This window comes from Vipera berus (assembly GCF_964194415.1).
Source record: "Vipera berus genome assembly, chromosome: 1".
Classification (NCBI taxonomy): domain Eukaryota; kingdom Metazoa; phylum Chordata; class Lepidosauria; order Squamata; family Viperidae; genus Vipera; species Vipera berus.
In genome coordinates this window covers 339,440,035-339,466,510 of record NC_138202.1, presented here as the reverse complement: position 1 = coordinate 339,466,510, position 26,476 = coordinate 339,440,035, and the positions used below count along the sequence as shown (strand labels likewise).

The window sequence follows — 26,476 nt, the reverse complement described above, 5'->3', positions numbered from 1 at the left end:
TCAATCATCCTCTTCTCATTTTTTGTTTCCACAATGTGGCCCCGTGCCTGTCAGGATGTAGCGCGTCTCTTCTCAGCCTGCCTTCTCTATCTCTACAGATCGATCTTCTGATCCAAGAGACCAGTCGCCTGCTGCAGCTCACCATTGAACACGACCCTCATGAGATAATCGAAAGCAGCCCTCTTTCAGAGCTGCGCAGTCCCCTCCATTCGCCCAGCCACACACCTTGCCCAGACCCTTCAGCCATTCGCCAACGCTCTGTCATGTAAGGATTGAGTAGAAGATGGCTCTCTGAAGTTGATTCCCCCCCCTCCTCCAGAGAAGAGTTTTTGCTCTCATGCTATAGAAATGCAACTAGAAAAGAGCTGGTGTGCTCTTCCCCTAGTCTAGTGCCCTGAAGATTGTGTTGGGAAGGGGCTTAGAGCAGAGCTTTTCAACCAGTGGTACAGGTACCACCTGTGGTACATTGACACCTGGCAAGTGGTACGCGACCATCCTAGAAAATTGGTAGTGGGGGAGGGGAATGAGCTGAACCATTGGCAGTACCACAGAAGACGGAGAGACGGCTGGAGCTGCAGGGCTGTCAGGGCTCAGCGGAAGCGCCAGGATCAGCGCCAGGCTCCAGTTGAAGCTTGGCACTGATCCTGGCACTTCTGAGCCCAGAAGGCAGGTGTCTTGCTCGGCTGTGGCTTGGGGGGCACTTTTTTCAGTCACTAAGCAAACTGTTGTAAGTTGAGGACTACCTGTACTTCATCACTTTTTTCCTTTTTTTTGTCATCAAGTTGCTTGGAGACTGGTGGTACTCGGATGTTGCCATATCCTAAAAGTGGTACAATGGGTGAAAAGGTTGAAAAGCCCTGGCTTAGAGTTCACAAAGTTCCCAGCCAGGTTGGCAATTGGCCGCCTACAAGGTATCAGGTTGAGAAAGGCCACCATGCAATTGTAAATGTAGAGGCAAGTAGAAAAGGAGCCACTATAAACAGAATCTCTGGCAAACCCAAAGATGGTGCCTTCTTGGCCAACTTCCATTTCTATTTTTCCAGCCTCATGCTGGTTTTATTTACACATTGCCCTTTATATACTTACTGAATTAAGTTATTTCCTGGGCTAATACAATACACCAGACTGAAAGGAATTAAATGGACTTGGGGTGTATAACACTTTATGCCATAAAAAGCCCTACCAAGATTAACTGAATTTAGTGTATTTCTGATACAACTGCTTAGAGAACTGGATAAGTGTATTATTCATGCACTGTCCGCCTCTGCTTAATAATTTACAATTCCATCTGTTTGTGAGAAACACACTCTAGGAAATGTGTTTTTCCAACGTATGTCAGGTTCCTCCTTGTAAGCTCCTTTGCATGCATGCATTTTCTAGGATCCTTGAATATATTTTGAGTAAAGATATTTTGAGCAAAGAGAAACTTTAGTAAAGATATTTTACATTTGTTATATAGTTATAGTTATATCTTAGCAGAGGTCAACAGATCTCAAGAGTACAAGAGAATATAGGGTTTAGGGTTTCCTGCCTGAGCAGGGGGTTGGACTAAACCAGTTTTAGGCAACCTTGGCTCTTTTATGACTCGTGGACTTCAACTCCCAGAATTCCTGACTTAGTCCACGAGTCGTAAAAGAACCAAGGTTGCCTACCCCTGGACTAGACTGTCGCTTTAAGTGGCCACTATGTGTTGGTGTGCAGTTGTAACCAGTGTTCTCCTCAAGGCAAGGAGAGGAACATTTGTAACTGTCAAAAGACTGGAGTCTTTTTTTTCTAAGTTGCAATTTCTTTTTTATTTTCATTGCAACATATTCCATAACACTGCCCCGTGTCTGGCACAGAAGCGTTGCCATTCTGCCTCTGCCTCCCAACCGACTGTTGGATCCAAGAGGCTCCCTTGAGCGTCTGTTAAACACTTGTGGTAGAAGTGTTTATCTTGAAATAATTCTAGCTAAATTTAATAAATTGATCTAAATTTAATTCTGGTAATTGGAAAGAAGTCAACTGGCTTCTATTGTTGGTGGCAACCAATTCTTCTGGATGGTAACCAGTTTATTATGCGAATGAAGGGAAATATACATGTCCCAGGATAATGTTGCAGGATCCAATCTGGATCGAGAAGTTCCTTGACGATGGGCTCCAGCATGAGTCCAAAAGCTCGGAAGACTAAACCTCTGGTCCCAGTGATCGAACCAGATTGGATCCTGCAGTTTATTATGGTTTGGACCATGCAACAAACTGGTTTCTTTACATAAGGTAAATCTGATTCCATGCTGGAAGAAATGAGGGAACCTGTGAGTCCAAGAGGTGTGTGCCTTGTCAAGACCTCTTGAGTAACAGAACATCAGGAATAAGGTTCCTGAACAACAAGAGCAGAGCATCCTTAATAGAGACACAGATTCTACTCCTATGAAAATGGCCATTTTGTAATCTTTTACTAATCCAAAAAAGATGAGGGTACATTGCAAGCTGTGTTATCCTAATTAAACTGGAATTAAGGGCAAACAGGAAGTTGTTCAAGAAGAAAGTTTCAGTTTCCTCCTGAACCTAGAGAAAGTAACAGAATAACAGAGTTGGATGGGTCCTTGGAGGTCTTCTAGTCCAAACCCCTGCTCAGGCGGAAAGCTCTATAACATTTCAGACAAATGGTTGTCCAATCTCTTCTTTAAAACTTCCAGTGTTGGAGCATTCACAAGTTCTGGAAGCAAGTTGTCCCACTGATGAATTATTCTAACTGTCAGGAAGTTTCTCCTTAATTCTAGGTTGCTTCTCTCCTTGATTAGTTTCCATCCATTGCTTCTTGTCCTGCCTTCGGGCGCTTTGGAGAATAGCTTGACTCCCTCTTCTTTGTGGCAGCCCCTTAGATTTTGGAACACTGCTATATTGTTCTTTTGTGAAAAGAGCATGCCTGATGTGTACTTGAGAAGAACATTTCTCTTCTTCCATACAGGAGGAGCTGTAGCATTGATAAATCACCTTGTTCTAGCTCTCTGGGCTCCCCCTCCTCCCAGAGGAAAGATATTGGTCGCTCAGAATCACTGCGTGTTGTCTCCCGTCTTCATCGCATCTTCCGCCCCTCGGATCTCATTCATGGCGAGGTGTTGGGCAAGGGCTGCTTCGGGCAGGCCATTAAGGTACAAGCATGGTATCAGAACAGCATTTTATTGGGAATGTAATAAGGCTACATTTTGTACAAGGCCCTTTACTTACAAAGTTTTGGGGGAAAGTAGTAGACTTTATACTGTAAATATGATTGTGTGACAAAAGATAAAATGTTCAGACAATTATATTCTTTTGAATTACAGCGCATGCCAAGTACTTGGAATATGGCAAGTGGACAATGTAAATGGATTCCCTGTGTCCTTACTATGGCCAAAAGACTGATATTTGGACACTGGAAAGAGAAACATATAGTTCCATTTACTCAATGGATTGAGGACAGATTACACTTGCCACCTAAGAGCGGATTGCCTACAAATGGACAAATATAATAAAATATGAAACTCATTTAAACTAAATACAACAAGTTTAAATATATAGTTATAGATACATATTAGAAATGTATATATTTTTGAATAATAATTGCATTGTTGTTCATTAAGTCATGTCCAACTCTTCATGACCCCGTGGACCACAGCACTCCAGGCTCCCCTGTTCTCCACTGTCTCCCGGAGTTTGCCCAAATTCATGTTCATTGCGTCAATGACACTATCTAACCATCTCATCCTCTGCTGACCCCTTCTCCTTTGGCCTTCAGTCTTACCAAGCATCAGGGTCTTTTCCAATGAGTATTTGGGCTTTAGCTTCAGCATGTGTCCTCCCAAAGAACAGTCAGGATTGATTTCCTTAATAATTGCATACAGTACATTGATAACTATATGTGGGTAGTCCTCGATTTATGTGAGATGCTGCAACAGTTGTAAGTGTGAGGACAGGTCATAAATAACTTTTTTCAGTGCTGTTGTAATTTTTAATGGTCATTAAATGATTGGTTGTAAGTTGAAGACTACCTGTATAGAATTGTAAGTGTTAAAATTGTTATGATACCTTGTGCCCCTTTCTATCAGCTGGATCTAGATTATGGCTTGACCCAGCCAGCCTGCTGATGGACGTTCTATGTTGCACATTCATTGTTCAGTGGCTAAGACTCTAAACATCTGACTGAGGAGGACATTGGACTAGCACAGGGGTGTCAAACTCAATTTCATTGAGGGCCACAGGGGGCCGGGTGGGTATGGCCAGGGTGGGCATGGCCTACCCTATTGCATTATTTTAGCTTCTCCTCGGGACGCAGTGGCTCAGTGGGTTAGGACGCTGAGCTTGTCGATCAGAAGGTTGGCAGTTTGGCGGGTCGAATCCTGAGTGCCGCATAACAGAGTGAGCGCCTGTTACTCGTCCCAGCTTCTGCCAACCTAGAAGTTCGAAAGCACGTAAAAATGCAAGTAGAAAAATAGGGACCACTACAGTGGGAAGGTAACAGCGTTCCATGCGCCTTTGGCGTCTAGTCATGCCAGCCACATGACCACAGAGACATCCTCGGACAAGCACTGGCTCTTTGGCTTTGAAACGGAGTTGAGCACCGCCCCCCAGGGTTGGAAACGACTAGCACACATGTGCGGGGAAACCTTTACCTTTACCTTTTAGCTTCTCCTAGAAAATTGAAAATGAAATTTGATCTATGCATAAACAAAATGCTAGTGTCTTCTAAGGTAATCCTCACTGTGCCTCTCCTCTCTGCCTTTATCTTAGAGACAACTAGGGCAGGTCAATTCTGTGACACTTCTTCACATTCCATTCCTCCATTGGACTTGTATTTCATCTATCAGACCACTGCAGCTCTTCTTCCTGTCTCTCAAGATTATTTTTAGAGTACATTATAGTGACCCCTAGGATCCCTTGTAACTGTATGATTCCAAATGTTTCCTAAATGCCATCTGCTTTCTTTATCAGGTGACACACCGGGAGACTGGAGAAGTGATGGTCATGAAGGAACTTATCCGTTTTGATGAGGAGACCCAAAGGACGTTTCTTAAAGAGGTTAGTTACCCCAGCTTAGTCCAGTGTCTATAGAACTTTCCTTTCTGTTGATTTTCTACTAGTATCATTTACATTTTTGTTCTTTACTCCCCACATGAAATGTTGCTTAATTTAAATCTGTGTATCTCTTCTTTAATCTGTATGGTAATCCCTAGTGTTTTGAGACAGCAAGCAAGGATTTCTGATTTCTTTATGTCTCATTTAGAGCATATGCTGTTCTAGGACAAGCTTTTCCTTCATAATATTTGCCACAATCTTTCATTCTGTGATGTCCCCGAAGTTTAAGTAGTTGCTACAGGGCTTACGGACAAACAGGTAGTAGCCCAATATGCTATAAAATTGCCAAACTTTTCCTGATGTTGTATGCCCTCTGGTTTCCTGTCAACACCAAGAGATTTTGAGAAATGCAGGATTAACTGTCTTGTGTTTTTGTTCCTTAGGTGAAGGTAATGCGCTGCCTGGAACACCCCAATGTGCTGAGGTTCATTGGAGTCCTCTACAAAGACAAGAGGCTGAACTTCATCACAGAGTACATCAAGGGAGGCACACTTCGTGGGCTCATTAAAAGCATGGTGAGGGCATAGAACCTACATCAGATCTAATGTGAGAATATTGAGCATCTGAGCAGGAGGGAGAGCTGAAGAGACAGTCTGGCTGGGTTCACACACCACAGTAAGCCAGGATTAATAAAACACAATAGATGTTGTGTCCAAGTAACTGTATTGTGACTTAACATCATGGCGTAATTGACACTACATGTTAAAACACTGCTGCTAGAGCACAAACTGAATTCTAGAGAGTATCAAGTTGCCCACCAAACCCAAAGAGAAATGCATTCCTATGCAGGATCAAAGATTGTGAATCACTCCACAATCAGGAGATCCAAATATCCACACCACTCAAGTATGTGTTCAGGTTTAAGACAAAGCCTGTTCCTTCTCCACTGTCAAGACCAACTAGACCCATCCATATAAAAAGGAAGAGAACTACTTTTCCACCAAGGAATCAGGTACAATAGGGATGGTCATAATCAAGTGTGACCAATATTCTCACAATACTATTCCCCAGGTCTAAACTGAACTGAACTGAATGTTCTTAATTAACAGCGAAGATCTCACAATTGCATGTGAACAATCTACTAAGCTTAGTTAATAATACTCTGTTTGGTTAACAATACTCTTTTAGGGTTTTGATTCAAAGTATTGTAGAAACATGTAGTAACCAGCTACAGTATGTTTTATGATTTTAGTCATGAAAAGGAGGTGAAGTTTCTTTCCTGCAACTCTCTCCATATCCTGATAGAAGTGAGATGCTCCAGGTCTTTTGCCCAGATGGGTTTCACCCCAACTTTTCCAGATGTTTCACTCACCAACATTTTTCTTCCAGGATAGTCAGTATCCTTGGAGCCAGCGGGTCAGTTTTGCAAAAGATATCGCTTCAGGGATGGTGAGTGTGAGCATGAATTTGCAGTGGATTAAGCTAGCATTTCTGTGGGGCATTAAGAAAAGATCTTGCAGGAATCATATTAAAATTTCCTTTCTTTCTTATTCACTACCCTTTAAAAAGTATGTGTTCAATTCATGAAGGGTGTTCACCAAATGAAGCCTCCATAACTTGAGGCAACAAATCATGTTACTTGTGAGCTTTCCAGAATAACTTACTGGCCAGTCTTGTAAGCACAATGCTAGATTGTGTGGATTTTTTGAATCTGATTCAGTTGGGTTCATTCTTACTCGCTTATGAACAAGGGTGGGTGACACAGATTTGGTTAAAATAAAAAATATGCTCACAATCTGTTTCCTGTGCTTTGCTCCTAGTTTAAAATTTCCACAGCAACATTTAAAAAGAGAATGTGAAGATCCACCCCCCTTTAACCATAAATGTCCAGAAACAATCTCTGCAAATTGAGGCAGGGGGTTTCATGTGCAGGCAACCCTTGTCTTACAACTATAATGGAACTTGCCCAAATGCTTTCAGTAAGACATTTGATAAAGTAGACCATAACCTACTACTTGATAAGATAGAAAAATGTGGGTTATGCAGCATCATGACCAGATGGATTCATAACTGTCCGACCAACCACATTCAACGTGTAGTCTTCAATGGGACTCATCTACATGGAGGGAAGTATGCAGTGGGGTACCACAAGGCTCTGTTTTAGGCCCAGTACTTTTCAACATCTTCATCAATGATTTGGATGGGGGGATAGATGGGGAATTCATCAGATTTGAAGATGGCACCAAGCTGGCAGGAATAGCTAACACTCCAGAAGATAGGCTTAAGATACAGAAGGATCTTGACCAGTGGTGGGATTCAAATATGTGAACAATCGGTTCTCTATGTGGATGCTGCTTCTGGAAGTTCATTCTGGGCCTGGGCAAAAAAAATTAGCTGCCGAATTGGTGCGAACCGACTGAATCCCACCACTGATCTAGACAGACTTGAACATTGGGCTCTATCTAACAAAATAAAATCCAGTAGTGAAAAAAGTAAAGTTCTATATGTAGGCAAGAAAAATCAAATGCACAGATACAGTATAGGTCAGGGGTGTCAAACTGCCGGCCTATGGGCTGGACGCGTCATGAGAAAACTGCACCCACCCCATTTCCGGCAATGAGGGAAAAGCTCCGATACGTTGCACGACGTCACGTGACATTGCGAGTTTGACATGTCTGGTATAGGTTGTACCTGGCTCAGTAGTAGTAACTGTGAGAAGGATCTTGGAGTCCTAGTGGACAATCACTTAAATATCACCCAGCATAGAATCAAGATCACGTGAAGTGTTAACACCCCTTTACAATGCCTTCATAAGGCCACACTTGGAATACTGCATCCAGTTTTGGTCACCACAATGTAAAAAAGATGTTGAGACTCTAGAAAGAGTGCAGAAAAGAGTAAGAAAGATTATCAGGGGACCAGAGGCTAAAACATATAAGGAACAGTTGATGGAATTGGGTATGTCTAGTTAATGAAAAGAAGGACTAGGGGTGACCTGATAGCAGTGTTCCAATGTCTCAGGGGTTGCCAGAAAGAAGAGGGAGTCAAGCTATCCTCCAAAGCACCTGAAGGCAGGAGAAGCAACGGATGGAAAATAATTAGAGAGAAGCAACCTAGAACTAAGGAGAAATTTCCTGACAGAACAATTAATCAGTGGAGCAACTTGCTTCCAGAAGTTGTGGATGCTCTGACACTGGAAGTTTTAAAAAAGAGATTGGATAACCATTTGTCTGAAATGGTATAGGGTTTCCTGCCTGAACAGGGGGTAGAGCTAGAAGACCTCCAAGGTCCCTTCCAAGTCTGTTATTCTATTCTGTCATGGTCATAAGTCATGACTGTTATAAAAGAGGTCGTTCACTTGACCAATCTAATTTTACAAACTTTTTTGCATCGGTTGTTATGTGAATCTGAGGCTGTTGAATGAATGCCGATTAACATCATTAAGCAAACCAATGGTTCACTATGGGAGCAGTTTTGCCAAAAACTGGAAGTGCCAATTTTCAGCAAAACTTTTATAAAATGTAATCATGTGCTACAAACGGATGTAAATGTGGTCATGTTGCCAAGTATCTGATGTTTGATCATATGATCACTGGAATTTTAAATCTGGGTCATAAGTACCCCCAAAGTAAATTGAATTTGTTGTAACTTTGAACTGCTGCTAAGTGACCGGCCATAACTCAAGGACTGCCTGTATGCTACATGATAGATCAAGTTTCATTTCAAATATCAACCTCCTATGAAATGGGAACAGTCTTATTATGTTCATTAAGGGTAGGAGCATCTAGCAGTGCTGGATGATGATGATGATGATAATAATAATAATAATAATAATAATAATAATAATAATAATAATAATAATAATAATAATAATAATAATAATAATAATAATAATAATAATAATAATAATAATAATAACTGTTCCAGACAATCCAGAGGGGGGGAAAGGTGCCACCGTCTTGGAGAACAGCTTTTATCTCTTTGATTCCGAAGGAAGACCAAGATGTTACTCAAGTTAAAAATTATAGACCGATATCGCTTTTAAACACAGATTACAAGATATTTGCTAAGGTTTTGGCTAATAGACTGATGAGGGTTCTGCAACAGGTGATTCATGGGGATCAAACAGGGTTTATTAGTGGTAGGCAAATGAAAAATAATGTGAGGCATATAGTTGATGTGTTAGAGTTTTTGGAAAGGAACAACCAGATTGCTGCGGTGCTAATTTTTTTAGATGCTGAAAAAGCTTTTGATCAACTGAATTGGAAATTTTTGTTGAAAGTTTTAGATAAAATGGATTTTGGGGAAAATTTTTTACAACCGATCAGGGCATTATATCAAAAACAAACTGCCCGAATTATAGTTAATAATAGCTTGACAGAAGCATGTAATATTGAGAAGGGCACAAGGCAAGGGTGTCCGTTATCGCCCTTGTTATTTGTGTTAACATTAGAGATATTATTGGTTAAAATTCGGAATTTGGAAAAAATTAAGGGGATTCAAATTGGAGATCAGGACTACAGATTGAGAGCATTCGCAGACGATCTGGTTGTTACAGTGACCCAGCCAGAGAACTCTGTTGTGGACCTGATGGAGATAATAACACAATATGGGAAGGTTTCTGGATTTAAGGTTAATGTACAAAAAACAAAAATTATGGCCAAAAATATGACAACATCGCAAAAGGCCCTTTTAGAAGGATTAACTGGATTTGAGAGTGTTAAAAGGGTTAAATATTTGGGGGTGATTTTGTCGCCCTCTAATACAAAGCTCTATAAAAATAATTATGAAAAATTATGGGGGAAAATTCAAAAAGAATTGGAGAGTTGGAAAAAATTGCAATTGTCTTTGTTGGGACGGATTGCAGCAGTAAAAATGAATGTCCTGCCTAAATTTTTATTTTTATTTCAAATGATACCGATTCTTAAGAAAGATTCTAATCTGGAGGAATGGCAGCGAGGTATCAATAAATTTGTGTGGGCAGGGAAAAAACCACGAGTTAAACTTAAGATTATGCAGGATATTCGTGAGAGAGGTGGCCTTAAATTGCCTAATTTTAAATTATATTATGAAGCTGCTGCATTAGTAGGAATAAGTGACTGGATTAATTTGACGCAAGGGAGGTTATTAAATCTTGAGGGCCACGATTTGTTGTTTGGCTGGCATGCATATTTGTTGTATGATAAGAAGGTAGACAACGTGTTTAGGGTGCATATTTTAAGACAGGCACTGCTGAGAGTTTGGAAGAAGTACAGACATAAGTTAAGTTGCAAGATACCATTGTGGGCAATTCCAAAACACGCAATAGAAAATATACATGCTGGCTTCAAACATGATTTGACTACGTACAAGGAGATTCTCAGTTTGGAAAGAAATGTTTGGTGTTTGAAATCATATAGCCTCTTGCGAGAAGAGAAGGTTGTTCAAAATTGGTTTCAATATACTCAGTTACGGGCCAGGTGGAAAGAAGACCAGAAAAATGGATTTACAATGACTGATGAAAATTTGATAAAGCAAATCAGGAATCAGGGACCAGCACATATCAAACGGATATATCTTGCATTGATAGAGATTGACTCAGAAACAGAGCTTGTTAAGGATTGTATGATAAAATGGGCCCAAAATATCCAGGAAGTTATCACAATGGACACGTGGGAAAAGATTTGGGTGAGGAACGTAAAATTTACACAAGCTCAAAATTTAAGAGAGAATTTTTACAAAATGTTTTATAGATGGCATTTAGATCCCAAAAAGCTTGCAAGTATGTATCCGAATTATCAGCCTAAATGTTGGAGGTGCGGTGATGAAGATGCAACATATTTTCACATATGGTGGACTTGTAAAAAGGTTAAGGCTTTTTGGATAAAAGTCTGGTGGAACATGCAGAAGATTTTTAAACAGAGGATAAAGTTTTGTCCGCAATTTTTTTTGTTGGGAATAATTACAGATGCCACAGTTGTGGACACCAAGTTGATGTTGAATTTAATTACGGCGGCAAGACTTTTGATAGGCCAATATTGGAAGAAAGAGGAATTGCCGACCATAGAGGAGTGGACTTTAAAGGTTTCCGACCTGGCAGAGATGGCGAAGATTTCGGCCTATTTGAAAGATCATTCGCAAGAACGCTATATTATGGAATGGAGAAAATGGATTGATTTTATCCAGAACAAGTATAGGGTTAAGAAGTTTTATGTAACATTTGAATAAGTCTTCTTTCGTTCTTTTTTTTTTCTTTATTATCTTAGTTTTTTTTATATATATTCAATATTATTATTATTTGTTTTATCTTATATAAGCTAGAGAGTGATGGATTTTAGAGTTTATAATTGTTAGTATATGATTATTTATGATTGCTTTTTATATATATACCTTGTATTTAGCTCTGGGAAGTCGGGGGGGGGAGGGGGGGAGGGGGGGAGGTAGGGAGGGGGGAGGAGGGAGGGGGAAGGGGGGATTCTTAAAGGAAAACTGTATTTTAAAACTTTTCAATAAAATAATAATAATAATAATAATAATAATAATAATAATAATAATAATAATAATAATAATAATAATAATAAGAAGAAGAAGAAGAAGAAGAAGAAGAAGAAGAAGAAGAAGAAGAAGAAGAAGAAGAAGAAGAAGAAGAAGAAGAAGAAGAAGTTGTTGTTGTTGTTGGAAGGGACCTTGGAGGTCATCTAGTCCAACCCCCTGCTCAGGCAGGAAACCCTATACCATTTCAGGCAAATGGCTGTCCAGTCTCTTCTTAAAAGCTTCCAGTGTTGGAGCATTCACCACTTCTGGAGGCAGGTTGTTCCACTGGTTAATTGTTCTAACTGTCAGGAAGTTTCTCCTTAGTTCCAGGTTGCTTCTCTCCTTGACTAGTTTCCATCCATTGCTTCTTGTCCTGCTTTCAGGTGCTTTTGAGAATAGCTTGACTCCCTCTTCTTTGTGGCAGCCCCTGAGATATTGGAACACTGCTATCATGTCACCCCTCACCCTTCTCTTCATTAAACTACACATACCCAATTCCAGCAACCGTTCCCTATATGTTTTAGCCTCCAGTCCCCCAATCATCTTTGTTGCTCTTCTCTGTACCCTTTCTAGAGTCTCGACATCTTTTTTACATCGTGGTGACCAAAACTGGATGCAGTATTCCAGGTGTGGCCTTACCAAAGCATTGTAAAGTGGTATTAGTACTTCACTTGATCTTGATTCTATCCCTCTGTTAATGCAGCCTAGCACTGTGTTGGCTTTTTTGGCAGCTGCAGCACACTGCTGGCTCATATTTAACCATATCCTTTTTAAAAAGGAAAGAGTTATGGAAGAATAACAAAAATTCTAACTCTTCTGTTCTCATTTCTTTTTATAGGCTTATCTCCATTCTATGAATATCATTCACAGGGACCTCAATACACATAACTGCCTTGTGCGAGAAGTAAGCTAGCACTGATCAAATTTTTAATTCATTCATTCATTTAAGGTTTATTTATATTATGTGCTTTGCTAAGTCTTTTTATTTAAAAATAATAATTTTAAAAGCAAGGAGAAAATATTGCGTTTTGAGAAGGTAAGTTATGAAGAGTATTCTTAATTTTTAAGAACATCTTAAAAACAACAAATGAAGGAAAGGATTATTATAGGTCTTGAATGTAACAATCTCTGATTTGTGAAAATATATAACATTTTAAGATGCAGGATCGTAGAAACCTGCCTCTGTTTTCAGATTGTACTTTGTTCCAAATCTCTGCTTTGTTTCAGATTACTGTGTGAATAGAAAGTGAGAACTTGGAACTAGTAGCCAAGTTCAGGTTTGTTTCCCTCTATTGTCTCCTACACTTTTAACAAATTAACAGGTAGTTTTCTCAGGGGTAGGCAGAAGTTAATCCAAGATTGATTTGTTGTTTATTTTCCTGAAAACTGAAAGAGTGAATTATATATAAAATTACAGTATCATAGAGTTGGAAAAAGCCATTTTAAGCTATTGTTTTTCAACTTTGGCAACTTTAAGGTATATGGATTTCAACTCCCGGAGTTCTCCAGCCAGTACCAAAGAACCAAGGTTGAGAAATCCCAATAGCCTAACCAATTTAGGCTATTCAACCCTATTCAGCCTAAATCCATGCCCACTGCTAGAATCCATATTAAAGTATTTCAGAAAGATGGCTGTCCAATCTTGCTTGAACGCATTCAGTAAAAAAAAATCTACTGCTCTTTTCATTAATTGCATCCACTATCAAACTTCTCTTAATATTAAAAAAAACTTTTTGTAACATTTAAATGAGAATTTGCCCCATCATCCCATTTTCTGTACTCTGGAATGATTATGAATAACTCTTTACTTTCAGTGTGATATCCATTCAGTATCATTACATTTCCCTTGATTTGGCTTTTCTCAAGGCTAAATAAAATGGTTGGATATGTATAAGATGTGCACATACTGCTAAATCATTTAAAATTTTAGTGGCTGTATGTGCATCACATGCTAAACTTGATGAAATGTTATTGTGGTGAGCTTTGTTGTTGTAGTCTGGAGGCTTAATATATTCTATAAATTCAGCTGGGTTGGTTAGTTTATGCTTCAATTGTATTCCACAAATTTAGAAAAGTGTATTACAGTAATTTAATAATCAGCTTTGGGGATAATCCAGGTACCCATTTAGGATATTGCTTACCCTTGTTGTAGGAGATGACCAGGCTGAGCCCGAGGGAGGGGTCAAATGTGTCATAAGTCATGAGTCCCTGCATGCCCACAAGAGATCTAAGTCCAGCCCATCTTGAATGCCTTCTTATTCCCCCTCATTTCCCTTGACTGTTAGTAGTTCAGATTTTTGTAGAGAGCTTAAACTTGCAATAAATCTTTATACTAATTTGAACTGCCTGAATCTCCTGATTTTCCCAGTGCTTAACACTTCATATCAGGATTCTCAAATTTTACAAATTTTTCAGCCTCCCAAAAGAATAATTGTGCAACTCCTATCTCATAAGTAAAACTAAAAAATTCATTGGGATAGGGATTGGACAAAATACTTGTCATGTATTTTAATAATTACATTATTATCTAATGCATGACATTCCCAGGTGTCATTTTATTTTATTTGGCTTCAGATTCTCAGGGACTAGTGTTTCTGATAAATAATAACCTGAATTCAGTCTTTTCTGTTAACAAACAATGGATGGAGAAATGTTCAATGCTGATAGAAAGAGAGCCCCCTACAAACTAGAAAGTAATGACAGAAACAGAGGCCCGTTTCAAGAAATGAATGTTTGAAAAAAAAGAAGTAAAAATAAGTCACTGCACTTCTTTTCACTTTGTTACATGGAAAGGAGAACTGGCTATGTAAGGAGAAAGTTGAAAACAGTAAAAATAGAGAACCAGTAAAAAAAAAGGGGGGGGGTCCTGATTGCATATGGACTGAATGCAACAGTGAATTTCAGTGGGAAAGGAATTTGTTGAGGGCGGTTAGCCATATGGAGAGAATGAAGGAGGACTGAATGTCAAAACAAAAACAGCAGAGAATAAGTGGAGGAGTCAAAAGGATCAGAAAGACCGAATTGTGGTTGGAGAGATTTATGAAGTTCTCAGAAAGTGTAAATTAGACTTATTTCCCTCTCTTTTTCTCATCTCATTTTTGAAATTCCTTTGGCATACTATTTGCCCAATTTTACTTACTCCAAAAGGGAATAGTGTGATTGGTATGTATTTAAAAAATACTTATAAAAGTATCAGATATATCAGTGATAATACTTTCTTGACTTTTATCTATACTCAGTGGACATTTTTAGCGTTACAACTATTATCCCACAAAATCATTTTCTGTTTTGAAAGGATGGAAATTTCAAATAGATTAAAAATGCTGACGTTCACCAACATGGACACTTCTTTAGCTGTTCCAAAAACTGTAGGTATACTACCACCTACTTCACCAGTGGAGATGCTAGAGACAAATATTTATAAAAAATGCCAAGCCAAACCCTGGAACTCTCCAATTTCTGATAATAGTTTGTCACATGATCAGTAGACGTTAGTTGTCAACATACTGCAGATAATAAGAATTTTGTCTTTTTCAGTTGAATTAACCCTACCATCCATGAAAGAAAACAAAGCTAATTTTAAAACTATAGTGACACTTTTACTGAAATAATAATTTTTGTTGTTAGCTGCGAAGTCGTGTCCGACCCATCGCGACCCTATGGACAATGTTCCTCCAGGCCTTCCTGTCTTGTACCATCTTCTGGAGTCCATTTAAGCTCACGCCTACTGCTTCAGTGACTCCATCCAGCACCTCATTCTCTGTCGTCCCCTTCTTCTATTGCCCTCAATCTTTCCCAGCATTAGGCTCTTCTCCAGTGAGTCCTTCCTTCTCATTAGGTGGCCAAAGTATTTGAGTTTTAGCTTCAGGATCTGGCCTTCTAAAGAGCAGTCAGGGTTGATCTCCTCTAGGACTGACCGGTTTGATCGCCTTGCAGTCCAAGGGACTCGCAGGAGTCTTCTCCAGCACCATAGTTCAAAGGCCTCAATTCTTTGGCGCTCGGCCTTTCTTATGGTCCAACTTTCACTGCCATACATTGAAATAATAATACATGAATGTAAATAATGTAATGTAATAGTAGATAAACTGAGTATGAAATAAGTTCATTTCAAAATAACATTCGATAACATAATATTTAAAATAATCAGGTTCGGCTGATATTTGTTTTGCTTCAAAAACAAGCCACATCTTTTGAAGCTGACACTGAGAGCAACAAAAATGGTATTTCCTCTTTTCTTAAATACTGTCTTGTTGGCCAACAACATTAAAGCATTGTAAACTGAAAGTGTTAAATCCACTGAATAATTAAAAGAAAGGGGAGGAAAGATTATTTCTGTCCTTTACACAGAACAAAAATGTGGTGGTGGCTGATTTTGGCCTTGCTCGGCTGATGGTGGACGAGAAGAACCAGCTAGCAAACCTGAAGAAGCCTGACCGAAGGAAACGGTACACCGTGGTGGGCAATCCTTACTGGATGGCTCCTGAGATGATCAATGGTGAGTGGGGCAGGGTTTGGGAAGCTGTCCGGGAAGTCATCTTTGTGTAATGAGCTGAAGGAATAACCCTGAGGAACAAGAGGATTTTTTCTGGGCACATTGAAACTAAGATAAAATGGGCAGCAAGAGAAAGGGGCAATTTCACTTTACAGCTACTTTGGGACAGATTATCATGAGAGCTCATCGGCCCTTAAGGAAGCCATTTTGTGAGAGGGCCAATGAGCTGCTTTACAAATTCTAAATGAACTCACCAACTCCGAACAATAGTTCACCCCTGGCTAGGACGTCTGGGACTGATGGCTAAATATGTTCTTTTGTCTTTTGTCATCTTTTTGCAGGGAGAAGTTATGATGAGAAAGTGGATGTGTTCTCTTTCGGCATCATCCTTTGTGAGGTAGGTCCCAGGAACATAAAGCATTCAGTGAAGAAGGAAGGGTCGCTAGATGGTGCAGTTGAGAAATCTAGAGCAGGGCTTTTCAACCAGTGGTACACATACCACCAGTAGTACTTTAGCACCTTTCAGGTGGTACGTGACCCCTAGCCAAGTGTAGCGGGGAACAAGCTAAAGCAGTGCCACACAGGCTTGGAGGAGATCAGCTGGAGCTGCAGGGCTCGGCGGAAGCCCCAGGACCTGCACACGTGGCTACATGCTGGTTGGAGCTTCTGGCGCACCTGGAAGAGAAAAGGAGGAGGGGGGCAGAGAGAAGAGAAGCTATAAAAGGAGATTTTGGCGAGACAGGGAGAAAAAAAAGAGAAAGAAAGAGAAGAGGCTTTTGTTAGAGAAGCTGTGAGGAGAGAGAGAGCAGCCTTTGCGAGCGAAGAGAGCGAGAGCAAGGGGCTTTTGTGAGCAAAGTGAGTGAGAGCAAGGGGCTTTTGCGAGCAAAGAGTGAAAGAGCGAGCGAGGGGCTTTTGCAAGCAAAGAGCGAGTGAGTGAGTGACTAAGGGGCTTTTGTGAACAAAGGATGAGAGAAAAAGGGAAAAGAGAGGGGGAGAGGAGGAAAAGAAAAGCCATTGACTTCTGACCTCCTCTGTTGCAGTAGAATGAAGCATTAACATTGAATCTCAACTTTTTACTTTTCCATAATATTATAAACTAACCATTTCTATAACAACAAATAAATCTAACCAGTAAAGCCCAAAATCCCCCTCCCTTTTTTTTTAGTCATCAAGGTTTTGACACCTTGCTAAGCACTGGTGGTACTTGAATATTGTCATGTCCTAAAAGTGGTACAACCTGTGAAAAAGTTGAAAAGCCCTGATCTAGAGGAACATTTCCAGAGAGCGGTTCTGGCAGACACCTGAAGCCAGCATTCTCTATCCTTGTTCTTGCATCTTTTAAAGGAAGGGCTGTTGCTCTTGAGAAGCAAGAGCAAAAAATGGAATGGCAAAAAAAAGAAGGAAAAGGGATGATTCTGTTTCTCTTGTTTTGAGTTTTAAATGCATCTACATGCAACTCTGGTAAATTACATCAAAATTGATATCGTTCTCGGTTGAAAAAAAATAGGAGAGCCTTTGGTTATGATCAATACCTGATGTGGTATGTAGATCAGGGCTACCACACCAGTGTTTCTCATCCTTCAAGATCTGTGGACCAATTCTCAAAATTCCCCTGGGAGTTGAAATCCACACATTTTAAAGTGGCTGAGTTGGAGAAACACTGATTTAGACAATCACTACTAGATGGCAGCAGAGAGATGCTGATCATTTAAGAACATTTTAAAACTGCCACCTAAGGGTCATCTGGGTGTTTGGCCTGCTTTAGTAAGTGCTAAACTTAGTATCGGACTAGGACTGGGGAAATTCAGCTACAGGTTCACTGTCAGTAGTGAAAGCTCACTTGGTTATTTTGAAGCAGTTGCTATCTTTTGGCTCAACCTCACCCTCAGCTTAAGGGAGATTTTCACCTGCTTGGGATTTCTCACTAAGCTATTTCAGGCATATACAGGTAGTCCTTGACTTATGACCATAATTGAGCCCAACATTTCTATTGCTAAGTGAAACATTTGTTAAATGAATTTGTCCCATTTTCTTGCCACAATTGTTAAGTGAATCACTTCAGTTGTTAAGTTAATAACACAGTTGTTAAGTCAATCTGGTTTCCCCATTGACTTTGCTTATAAGAAACTCACAAAAGGTGATCACACAACCCTGGAACACTACAACTGTCATAAATATGAGTCAGTTACCAAGCGTCTGAATTTTGATCACATGACCATGGGGATGTGGCAACAGTCATAAGTGTGAAAAATGACCATAAGTCACTTTTTTAGTGTTGTCGTAACTTTGAATGGTCACTAAGTGAACTGTTGTAAGTTGAAGACCACCCCTTATACCCCCACCTTAGCTTCCTACATGTAAAGTGAGAATGATAATACTAGCCTCATAAAGTTAGCATTATTGTAAAGAATACACAGGCATATTTCTGCATATTTCTATCAGAGATACTGAAATGAAACATACAAATGCTGTACACGGACTTTTGAAAACCCTTGAGGCATCTGGCATAGGCCAGCCAGTATTCTACTTGGCTCTTCTATGTGACTCAGTTTATCTCCAAAGGACCATCTTTGGAGACTTGTTCTAGACTGGACTGAAGGGGTTTTAGCTTTTTAATATTGTTTTAATTGTTGGGCTTTAATTAATTGTTGGCCTGGTCTGATGGGTTTGGGGTTGGATCTAGTTTTAACACAGTTTTATTATTGTATTATATTGGGCATAATTATTTAATCCTTTTTAACTTCTTTTTAACTTTTGTATTTATATTTTGATATTTATTGCCCTGTACACCACCTTCGGGAGAAGGGCGGTATAAAAATTTAATTAATTAATTAATTAATAATAATAATAATAATAATAATAATAATAATAATAATTTAATTCATTTTAATTTTATATTATCTTTTTATATTGTCTTTTATACGCTGCCCTGTAAACCGCCCTGAGTCCTTCGGGAATAGGGCAGTATAGAAAACTAATTAAATAAATAAATAAAAATAAAATAGATCGGGGTCCTCAACCGTGGACCATGGACCGACAGGTCCACAGCATGCCAGCAGTCAATCCGTACAAACAAGCAAAGCCCCATCCGCGGGATGCAGGCAGCACGCAAAACCACACTTCTTCCAGTCCGCAGGAAAACCTTTCTCCACAGAACCAGTCCCTGGTGCCCAAAAGGTTGGGAGCCATTGTTCTAGATTGCTAACCAATCCTAGATCAGTCGAGATAAACTTCTAACAACTCCTTTTTTATTTTGCACAGATCATTGGAAGAGTCAGTGCTGACCCTGACTACCTGCCTCGAACCTTCGATTTTGGCCTCAATGTGCGAGGCTTCCTGGACCGCTACTGTCCTCCCAGTTGTCCTCCCAGCTTCTTTCCTATTGCTGTTTGTTGCTGTGATTTAGATCCCGAGAAACGGTGAGCAAGAGGAAACAGATGAGAGAGTCAGAGAAGCCCCTAGATATGGGGATGAGAGGATATGTGGCTTGGAGAAAGAGATAGTAGGGCAGATAGTAGAGCCTGGAAGGACAAATTAAGCCAGTGCTTCTCACTCAACCTCACTGAGGTTGAGAAAAAACTAGGATAGAGAACTTGGATGAAACTCTTCTCCTCCTTATTAGATCCTGATCCATATTTATCATCACCCCTATATTTACCATGATTCTTGTACTCTTTAAATGGAGAGTAGCCTATGCTCGTATTTTTGAGGAATTATGTGCTATCAAGTTGTTTTTGAATCCTGGTGATCGTGATTCTTGTCCTCTTTCAGTATATTCAGTGGAGGGAAAATACACACAAACACACACACTGGGAATTCTGGGAAGTCCATACATCTTCAACCTGCCAAGGTTAAAAAATAGTGTGGTAGTGGAGTACCGACTTCAGGCTCTGCGTAGGGCCCTCTAATCCAGGGGTCTCCAATCCTCAGGCCACAGACTGGCACCAGTTCTCAGCACACCAGGCCGCACAAGCGAGTGAAGCCCCATCCGCACATATGCAGGATCCAGGCAGCAAGCAAAACCACATCTCCCCCGCTCCGCAGAAAAAAACGCTCTCCATGGAACCGGTCTCTGGTGCCCAAAAGTTTGGGGGGTGTGTGCTGCTTTAGGCTGTTTGGGACTTTTAGCCTGATCGAGCAAAACTCCTCACGTTCTTCTGCTCTTTCTCTCCAGGCCTTCCTTCAGTCGGTTGGAGCAGTGGCTAGAAGCTCTCCGCATGCATCTGGCTATGCAACTTCCCCTGAGTCCACAGCTGGAGCAATTGGACCGGGTCTTCTGGGAGACACACCGGCGAGCTGAGAGTGGACTGTGTGCACATGCTGAAGTGTCTGAATGAGTACAGCAGGGGCAGGCAAGCAGCCCCAAGCCTGCATGTCTCTGTATGAGCTGGGCTGAAGAAAAGCTTCTCCTGCTGAGTCCTGCCACCAGCTGCACGCAGCTCATCAGCTAGAGCTGGTTTTGGGAAAACCACTGGGAGCTGGTTCTCCCTGCTTCCTTCCTTGGGGGATGAGTTCTGTGCCTGGCTTGCACAGAGATGGTCTGGGCAGCCCGGGTTCTTGTAAATACTACTTGTGAATACGTCCTTCTCCTCATGTGCATCCCGCAAAGTGGAGGGGAAGTGAGGGATCCTTGACTTTCTCCTTGTACGCTCTGTGGTTGCAAAAAGCTTTGCACGCCCCGCTGAGCACATAAGCTTCTGTCATCAGCTGGCAGTTGCTCACAAGCTGGCATTGGGATGGGGGCTGCTATCCTGTCCCCCAATACACCTCTACGGATCCTGTCTAAAACTTTTGTCCTATAAAGTGGTGCCTTGGGTTTAGGTGGACTTGCATACTTGGATGCTCGAGCCCCACTTTGTTGTTCTGCGAAGAGGCCATGGGGGTCTATGCGTGTGCTTAGCTTGTGCTTAGCCTTTCCTTGGAAATTGCGAGACTGAGAGATCTGTGCAGATGTTTGGTCTGCGTGCTCCCTGGAGCCCGCGTCTGATGACATTCACACAACACATTTTGCCCAGTCAGTTGAAGATTTAGTGGTTGTATTTGCACAACATACTGAGCTTATTGTTACTCTTAACCTTGGTTAGTATTTTACTTTTTATATAGCTTAGCATGTTATGCAAACCCAGCCTATTTGATTCATTTGAAGTTGATATATTGTGCATATCCACACACACACACACACAAAAAGCTCAATTTGGTAACTAGGTGAAATGTGTTATGTGAATGTAGCTCTGTCAGTACTCATATGTGTGCTGTGTGCATGTTTCACTGTGTGCACACCATAGCTCCTTCCTTCCTTCCTTCCTTCCTTCCTTCCTTCCTTCCTTCCTTCCTTCCTTCGGTTCCGACCATGTTTGGCAGAAATACATAAAGGCCAAGGCTGCTTTTTTGGGTGAATTTCCTAAGCAGGCAGTTTGCCCCAGAGAGAAGCTGTAAGATAGAGTTGTAACCGTCTCCTCTTAACCCTTCTCTGCTCCAAATTACCACCCCCTTTAAACTGCTTGCCCACTCTGGAGATCCAAATGTGTATTAAGATTTTTGTAACAGGATATAATGTATGTGTGCACATGCATACACCCATGTGCTGTTAGGCCCTCAAAAAGGCAGTCTGGATTTCTAGAAGGAGAGAAAGAGGAGGAAACATCTAAGTCACCCTTTTAAAGGGAGATCTTTGTGCCTAGCTTGAAAATCCAGCCCACTCTTTCCAGGTTCAGGATACGATGTACACTCACCCCAGCCTTCCTCGGACTGCTGCCCTGCAGATTTATTTTCACTACAATTCTCAGTACTCCTTAGGCAACATGGCCTTCAGCACTGTACAACTCCCAGAATTCTTAGCCAGTGATCTAGAGGCCATGCGAACAAGGGAATTCTGGGAATTGCAGTTCCAACCCATCTGGAAAGTTTTAGACTGGAGAAGGATGAGCTAATCTATGCACCAGGTCAGGAATAAGAATAAGCATTATTGGACCCTTATCAGGAAATGGGCAGCAGGTGTTTTCCACCTGGGTGATCAGCATAGTAGAAAGGAGCCTTCACAAGGGAGACCAGCTGAATTCATCTTATCCAAGGATCCTCACAACCTAGAGGCATATTTTTGACTTCCCCTTGTGCAACCTCGGCTCTTTTATAACTCATGGACTTCAACTCCCAGAATTCCTGAGTCAGCTATGCTGAGTCAGCTATGCTGACTCAGGAATTCTGGGAGTTGAAGTCCATGAGTCATAAAAGAGCCGAGGTTGCCTACCCCTGCCCTTGTGGGTTGTGGGGCTACATGACTAAATGACCTCTTGTGCCAAAAAAACACCACCCCTGCGTATTAAAACTTTGTATGTCATAGGCCAGGGGTCAGCAACCTGAAACAGTGAAAGAGCCACTCGGAACCGGTTCCCTCACAAAAGGAAAACCTGGGAGCCGCAAAAAATGTGTGCACATGCGCGTACATGCACGCATGCGCAGAACAGGGTTTGACTGAAGAGTGGAGCCAAGGCGAGATATGCACCTACCCTGCATATTTGAATTGATTGGTTGAACTTTTTTAGTCCCACTTTTTTTTTTTGGACTGCACATGGCAGAGGACTGGGAGCCACAGGAGATGGCTGAAAGAGCCGCATGCGGCTCCGGAGCCGCGGGTTGCAGACCTGTGTCATAGGCGAAGAGAGAAGACCCTGCTTTTTCCTTACCTCACAAGCTTTTTGTGGACATGAAGCAGCCCCTCAGACCTGTTACGTGGAAAAAGGCACATTCCTGTATCATTCAGTGCAACACGAGGAGACTGGCTTAACAGTCTTTAGAAGGAAAAAAATGGAGCCTTTTCAATTCCTCTGAGTGCATTTGTAAGAGCCTGAACCATGAAAAACTTCCTGGGTTTCAATACTAACAGTATCTGTGGCCATTGGGAAAAAATAGACAATTCTCTCTCCTCCTGGCATTCTAGCACCCAGGACAAACATTGGTTGTGTAACCAAAGTACAAGAGGGTCAGGCAGGAAGACTTGAAGGAGTTTAGCCATGCCAGCTAGGAAATCCCTGGGGACAACCTACCTCTAATTGTTAGTGCTGGTAAGAAAGGTCAGGACTAAGCAGCAGTTTCTGGGCTTCTGGTTATCTGGTTAGCTGCTGAGGGAGACAACACGGATCTTCTTACACTCTTACCAGTGGGCTCCTGTTCTTTTCAAGGGAACACCAGCATCTTTTTTATTTTAATTGAAGGCCATGTTATAGTTATAGCTGGGTTTTTTTAGAAGAAGGGAAATATGGAGAAAGAAAACAGTTCTTTGCAATCTCAAAATGAATTCCCTCCATAGACTTGTGATCCAGCTTTGTTGAGTCCTATGTGCCAAACTTGCATACAGACATCTTGGCTAAAAAAAAGGGTGAATTTCCTGGATGTTCTTGCTTAGAAATAAGGAAACTAACAATGGTGGTCTGAAGTTCTGCAAATTCAGAAGGTTATAGTAGGAAGCAGTTCTTAATCCATGGTGCATGTGTAACTATGCAGCTTCTAAGTTCTGAAATATGTGGAATTGGAAGCAGTTGTTACAGTAGGGTGGGGTGCCTCTGGATTATTATATGAATCACATATATGGTCTAAAATCTAAAATGAATTTGGGGGAAAAGGTCCATGTAGTTCCATATTTATTCTCTTCTTGCTTCCCTGTCGCAAACTGAAAGTATGTATAACTTCACTGTATGATTTTAAGATTTTGGGGAAACAGCACAAAGCTCAGATTTGTGAAATTTTAAATCTTTCTGGCTTTTATTGATAAAGTCTGCCCTGTATCTAAGTTCATTCTTTAAAGAGTTGAGACTAAATGAAGACTCCCTTTTTAAGAGTAGTGTATCTCACCTCTGTGTGATTTGGAGAAAAACGTTTTTTATATTTTGATTTTGCGTATCTTTGAAGCTTCTGGACTGATTCATCAACATTTTATGAACATCTGTTAGAAAAGGCTAATGCTCATATTTTTGTGAAAATGCATTTTGTGTTCAATGCAAAAGATGACAGACCTTGTGCATTTTATGAATGATCTTCAGAGGGAAATGTAGGCAAAATATCTCTGCTCCATTGGCACTTCTATGTACCACTACAGAAATTGTTTTTCCTTGAAGAATTTTGACAGCCACTTGAAACTGTGCCCCAGAGTGTGGATGTTGCATTTCTACTTCTGTGAGGACCATGGCACTCCTGAGTCTGATGTGGTCTCTCCCAACTATGGCTTTGTGTAAGAGACACTTTTCTCACACAGAAGACCTGGTGGTTCTACACAGAAGCAAGTGAGGCTGGAGGTCTGCAGTAGAGGGTGAAAGAGGAATCTGTTTCCCCCAGGCCCAAGAGGGAGAAGAGGATTTGGGCATGCCTAAAAGCCATTTAGAAGTTTTGACTTCTGAATTCATGCCTGCAATCTTGGTTTTAGACCATGCTTGACACTATCATGTCATAGACAGTCAACTCGCTCATTTCCTTTTCCTGCTCCCTTTTAGGGAGTCTGATTTCCATCCTCCATGGGTTTCCCATTCTGTTCCACTACTTCTTTTAAACTCTTCAGGTGCTGCAGGTTGCAGCCAGCATGTGAGCAGTTTTCCTGAGACAGGCAGCTTTTTCACATGACTCTGGCACACTTGGGGTTATGTACTCCCTGTCACTCCTGCACTCAGGACCATTGCTCTATAACATAGCTGAAGAAAAGAGTTTGTATTATTTGTTCACTCAGTCAAATTTGGTGATTTGGGGAGTTTATCATATTATCAGTCTGCCTCAGTTGTCTTTAGAAGTGTAAGGAAAGGAACATGAATTAGACAAAAGACTGTGAAACATTTATACGCACTTTGACCTGAAAATAAAATGTGATGCCCTCTCTGATGACAATGATCAGAATTCACAAACCGTGATGTAAAATTAATTTACATGGAAGTAATAAAAGTCTTTCCACTCCCTTGTTCTAGCCATCTATGATTTTCTTGATGACATTTTTGTGGAGGGTGTTTGAAAGTTTTTGAGATCCCTTTGCTGGCATTCAGAAGGACAGCTACACAGAGCTACGCTTATTGATTTGGATCACAACTTCATCCTTCCATCCTTAAGAACTGGACAAATCTTAAACATGACCCCTGTACTGTCTTTGTCCAGGAAGCCAAAGTCAAAATAATAGATGTGGAATGAAGGACTTGCCAAGGTCCCTTGTCAACTCTCGCCTCATTCCTAATATTCTATTGATATTCTATTAACAAGCCATTTCCTGGCTTACGTCAACAATAATAGTATCAGTTGGTTTGCAAGGTAATAATGCAGATGAAATATTGGAATTGCCTCAAATGGTCTGGAAACTTATATACCTTTACCTCAAAGCTTTTATGCTGGGCCTCATTTCAGTTTGTGTTTCCCTTCAAATCTGAATTTCCAACATCCTAGAACCTACTGTATTTTGCTATATACTGCAGGATACTAAGGATGCTTTGTATAAAATATATTAATTGAAATCCAAATGTGTTGTTTTTTTTTTGGGCAACTAAAGAGTGCACATCCTCTTCTCAGCATTCTTAAAAAGTAGGTTACAGTAGAGGCCAAGCCAGAATCAAACCCAAGTTTCTCCATCCTGACTGGTTACAAGGTTATTGGTTTCCTCAAGCCTATTCATAAAGTTCTGGTTAATCTACAAGCAGTGATATGAGCAGGCAAAATGCAACGTGATTATTAGTGTATTACCATAGAATAACATAAATCAGGGATGTCAAACTGCCGGCCCACAGGCCGGTTGCATCATGCAAAAGCCGTGCCCACCCCAGCTCCGGCAATGTGAAATAAGTCGTGATACATCGCGACACATCACGTGATGCGGCGGGTTTCACACCCGTGACATAAATTGACAATTTAGGATTGGGAGTTCAGTGTCAACAAGTATTTTCCTTAATTTTCTTTGGATATTATCCCTTGGACATCCTTTTGTATATCCCTTGGAAGGCCTATTGGTCTTCCTTGCTCTATTCTTAGAACAAACTTTCTCAACCTTGTCAACTTTAAAACGTGTGGACTGGCTGGATAATTCTGGGTATTGAAGCCCACATAGTTGCTAAGATTGAGAACCATTGCTTTGGAAACTCCATCCCTGTTTGCCTTCAACCAGGTAGCAGGGGCACATTCTCACAGCTGCATTAACATGAGCTCCTCCTGTTCTTGAGCTGGGAAAGAAGACCATCAGAATAATTTGTACTCCATGTTTTACTTCTCTTCAATAATAAGACAGGGAAGTGAAGCACTCCTTTGGTGCAGAGTAGCAATCTTTGGATTCCTCAGCTTCCTTTTCCCTACCACATAGCATCAAATATCAGCGGGAATAGCCACTCCCAATCATTCTGTGTAGCATGCCAGGGCATGTTGAAAGGGGCATGTTCTCATGATGCCACCTCCAGCCCAGTCTAGTCCAGCCCAGCCTAGAGC

General features: G+C 40.9%; 1 protein-coding gene across 2 annotated transcripts in view; it reads left to right on the top strand.

Annotated features, from left to right (window-relative positions):
* Positions 1 to 21,048, top strand: part of LIMK1 (LIM domain kinase 1) — a gene marked incomplete at its 5' end in the record, with an annotated part of 55,189 nt that extends 34,141 nt beyond the window's left edge. For both annotated transcript variants that reach the window (XM_081312492.1, XM_081312493.1), the window contains 10 exons: positions 99 to 265; positions 2,951 to 3,134; positions 4,951 to 5,037; positions 5,478 to 5,609; positions 6,424 to 6,483; positions 12,386 to 12,451; positions 15,895 to 16,042; positions 16,381 to 16,436; positions 19,301 to 19,458; positions 20,214 to 21,048. In XM_081312492.1, the coding sequence (XP_081168618.1) occupies positions 99 to 265; positions 2,951 to 3,134; positions 4,951 to 5,037; positions 5,478 to 5,609; positions 6,424 to 6,483; positions 12,386 to 12,451; positions 15,895 to 16,042; positions 16,381 to 16,436; positions 19,301 to 19,458; positions 20,214 to 20,376 (1,221 nt within the window). In that variant the 3' untranslated portion in view covers positions 20,377 to 21,048. The remainder of the gene's footprint in view (positions 1 to 98; positions 266 to 2,950; positions 3,135 to 4,950; positions 5,038 to 5,477; positions 5,610 to 6,423; positions 6,484 to 12,385; positions 12,452 to 15,894; positions 16,043 to 16,380; positions 16,437 to 19,300; positions 19,459 to 20,213) is intronic.
* Between the last annotated feature and the right edge of the window lie 5,428 nt (positions 21,049 to 26,476).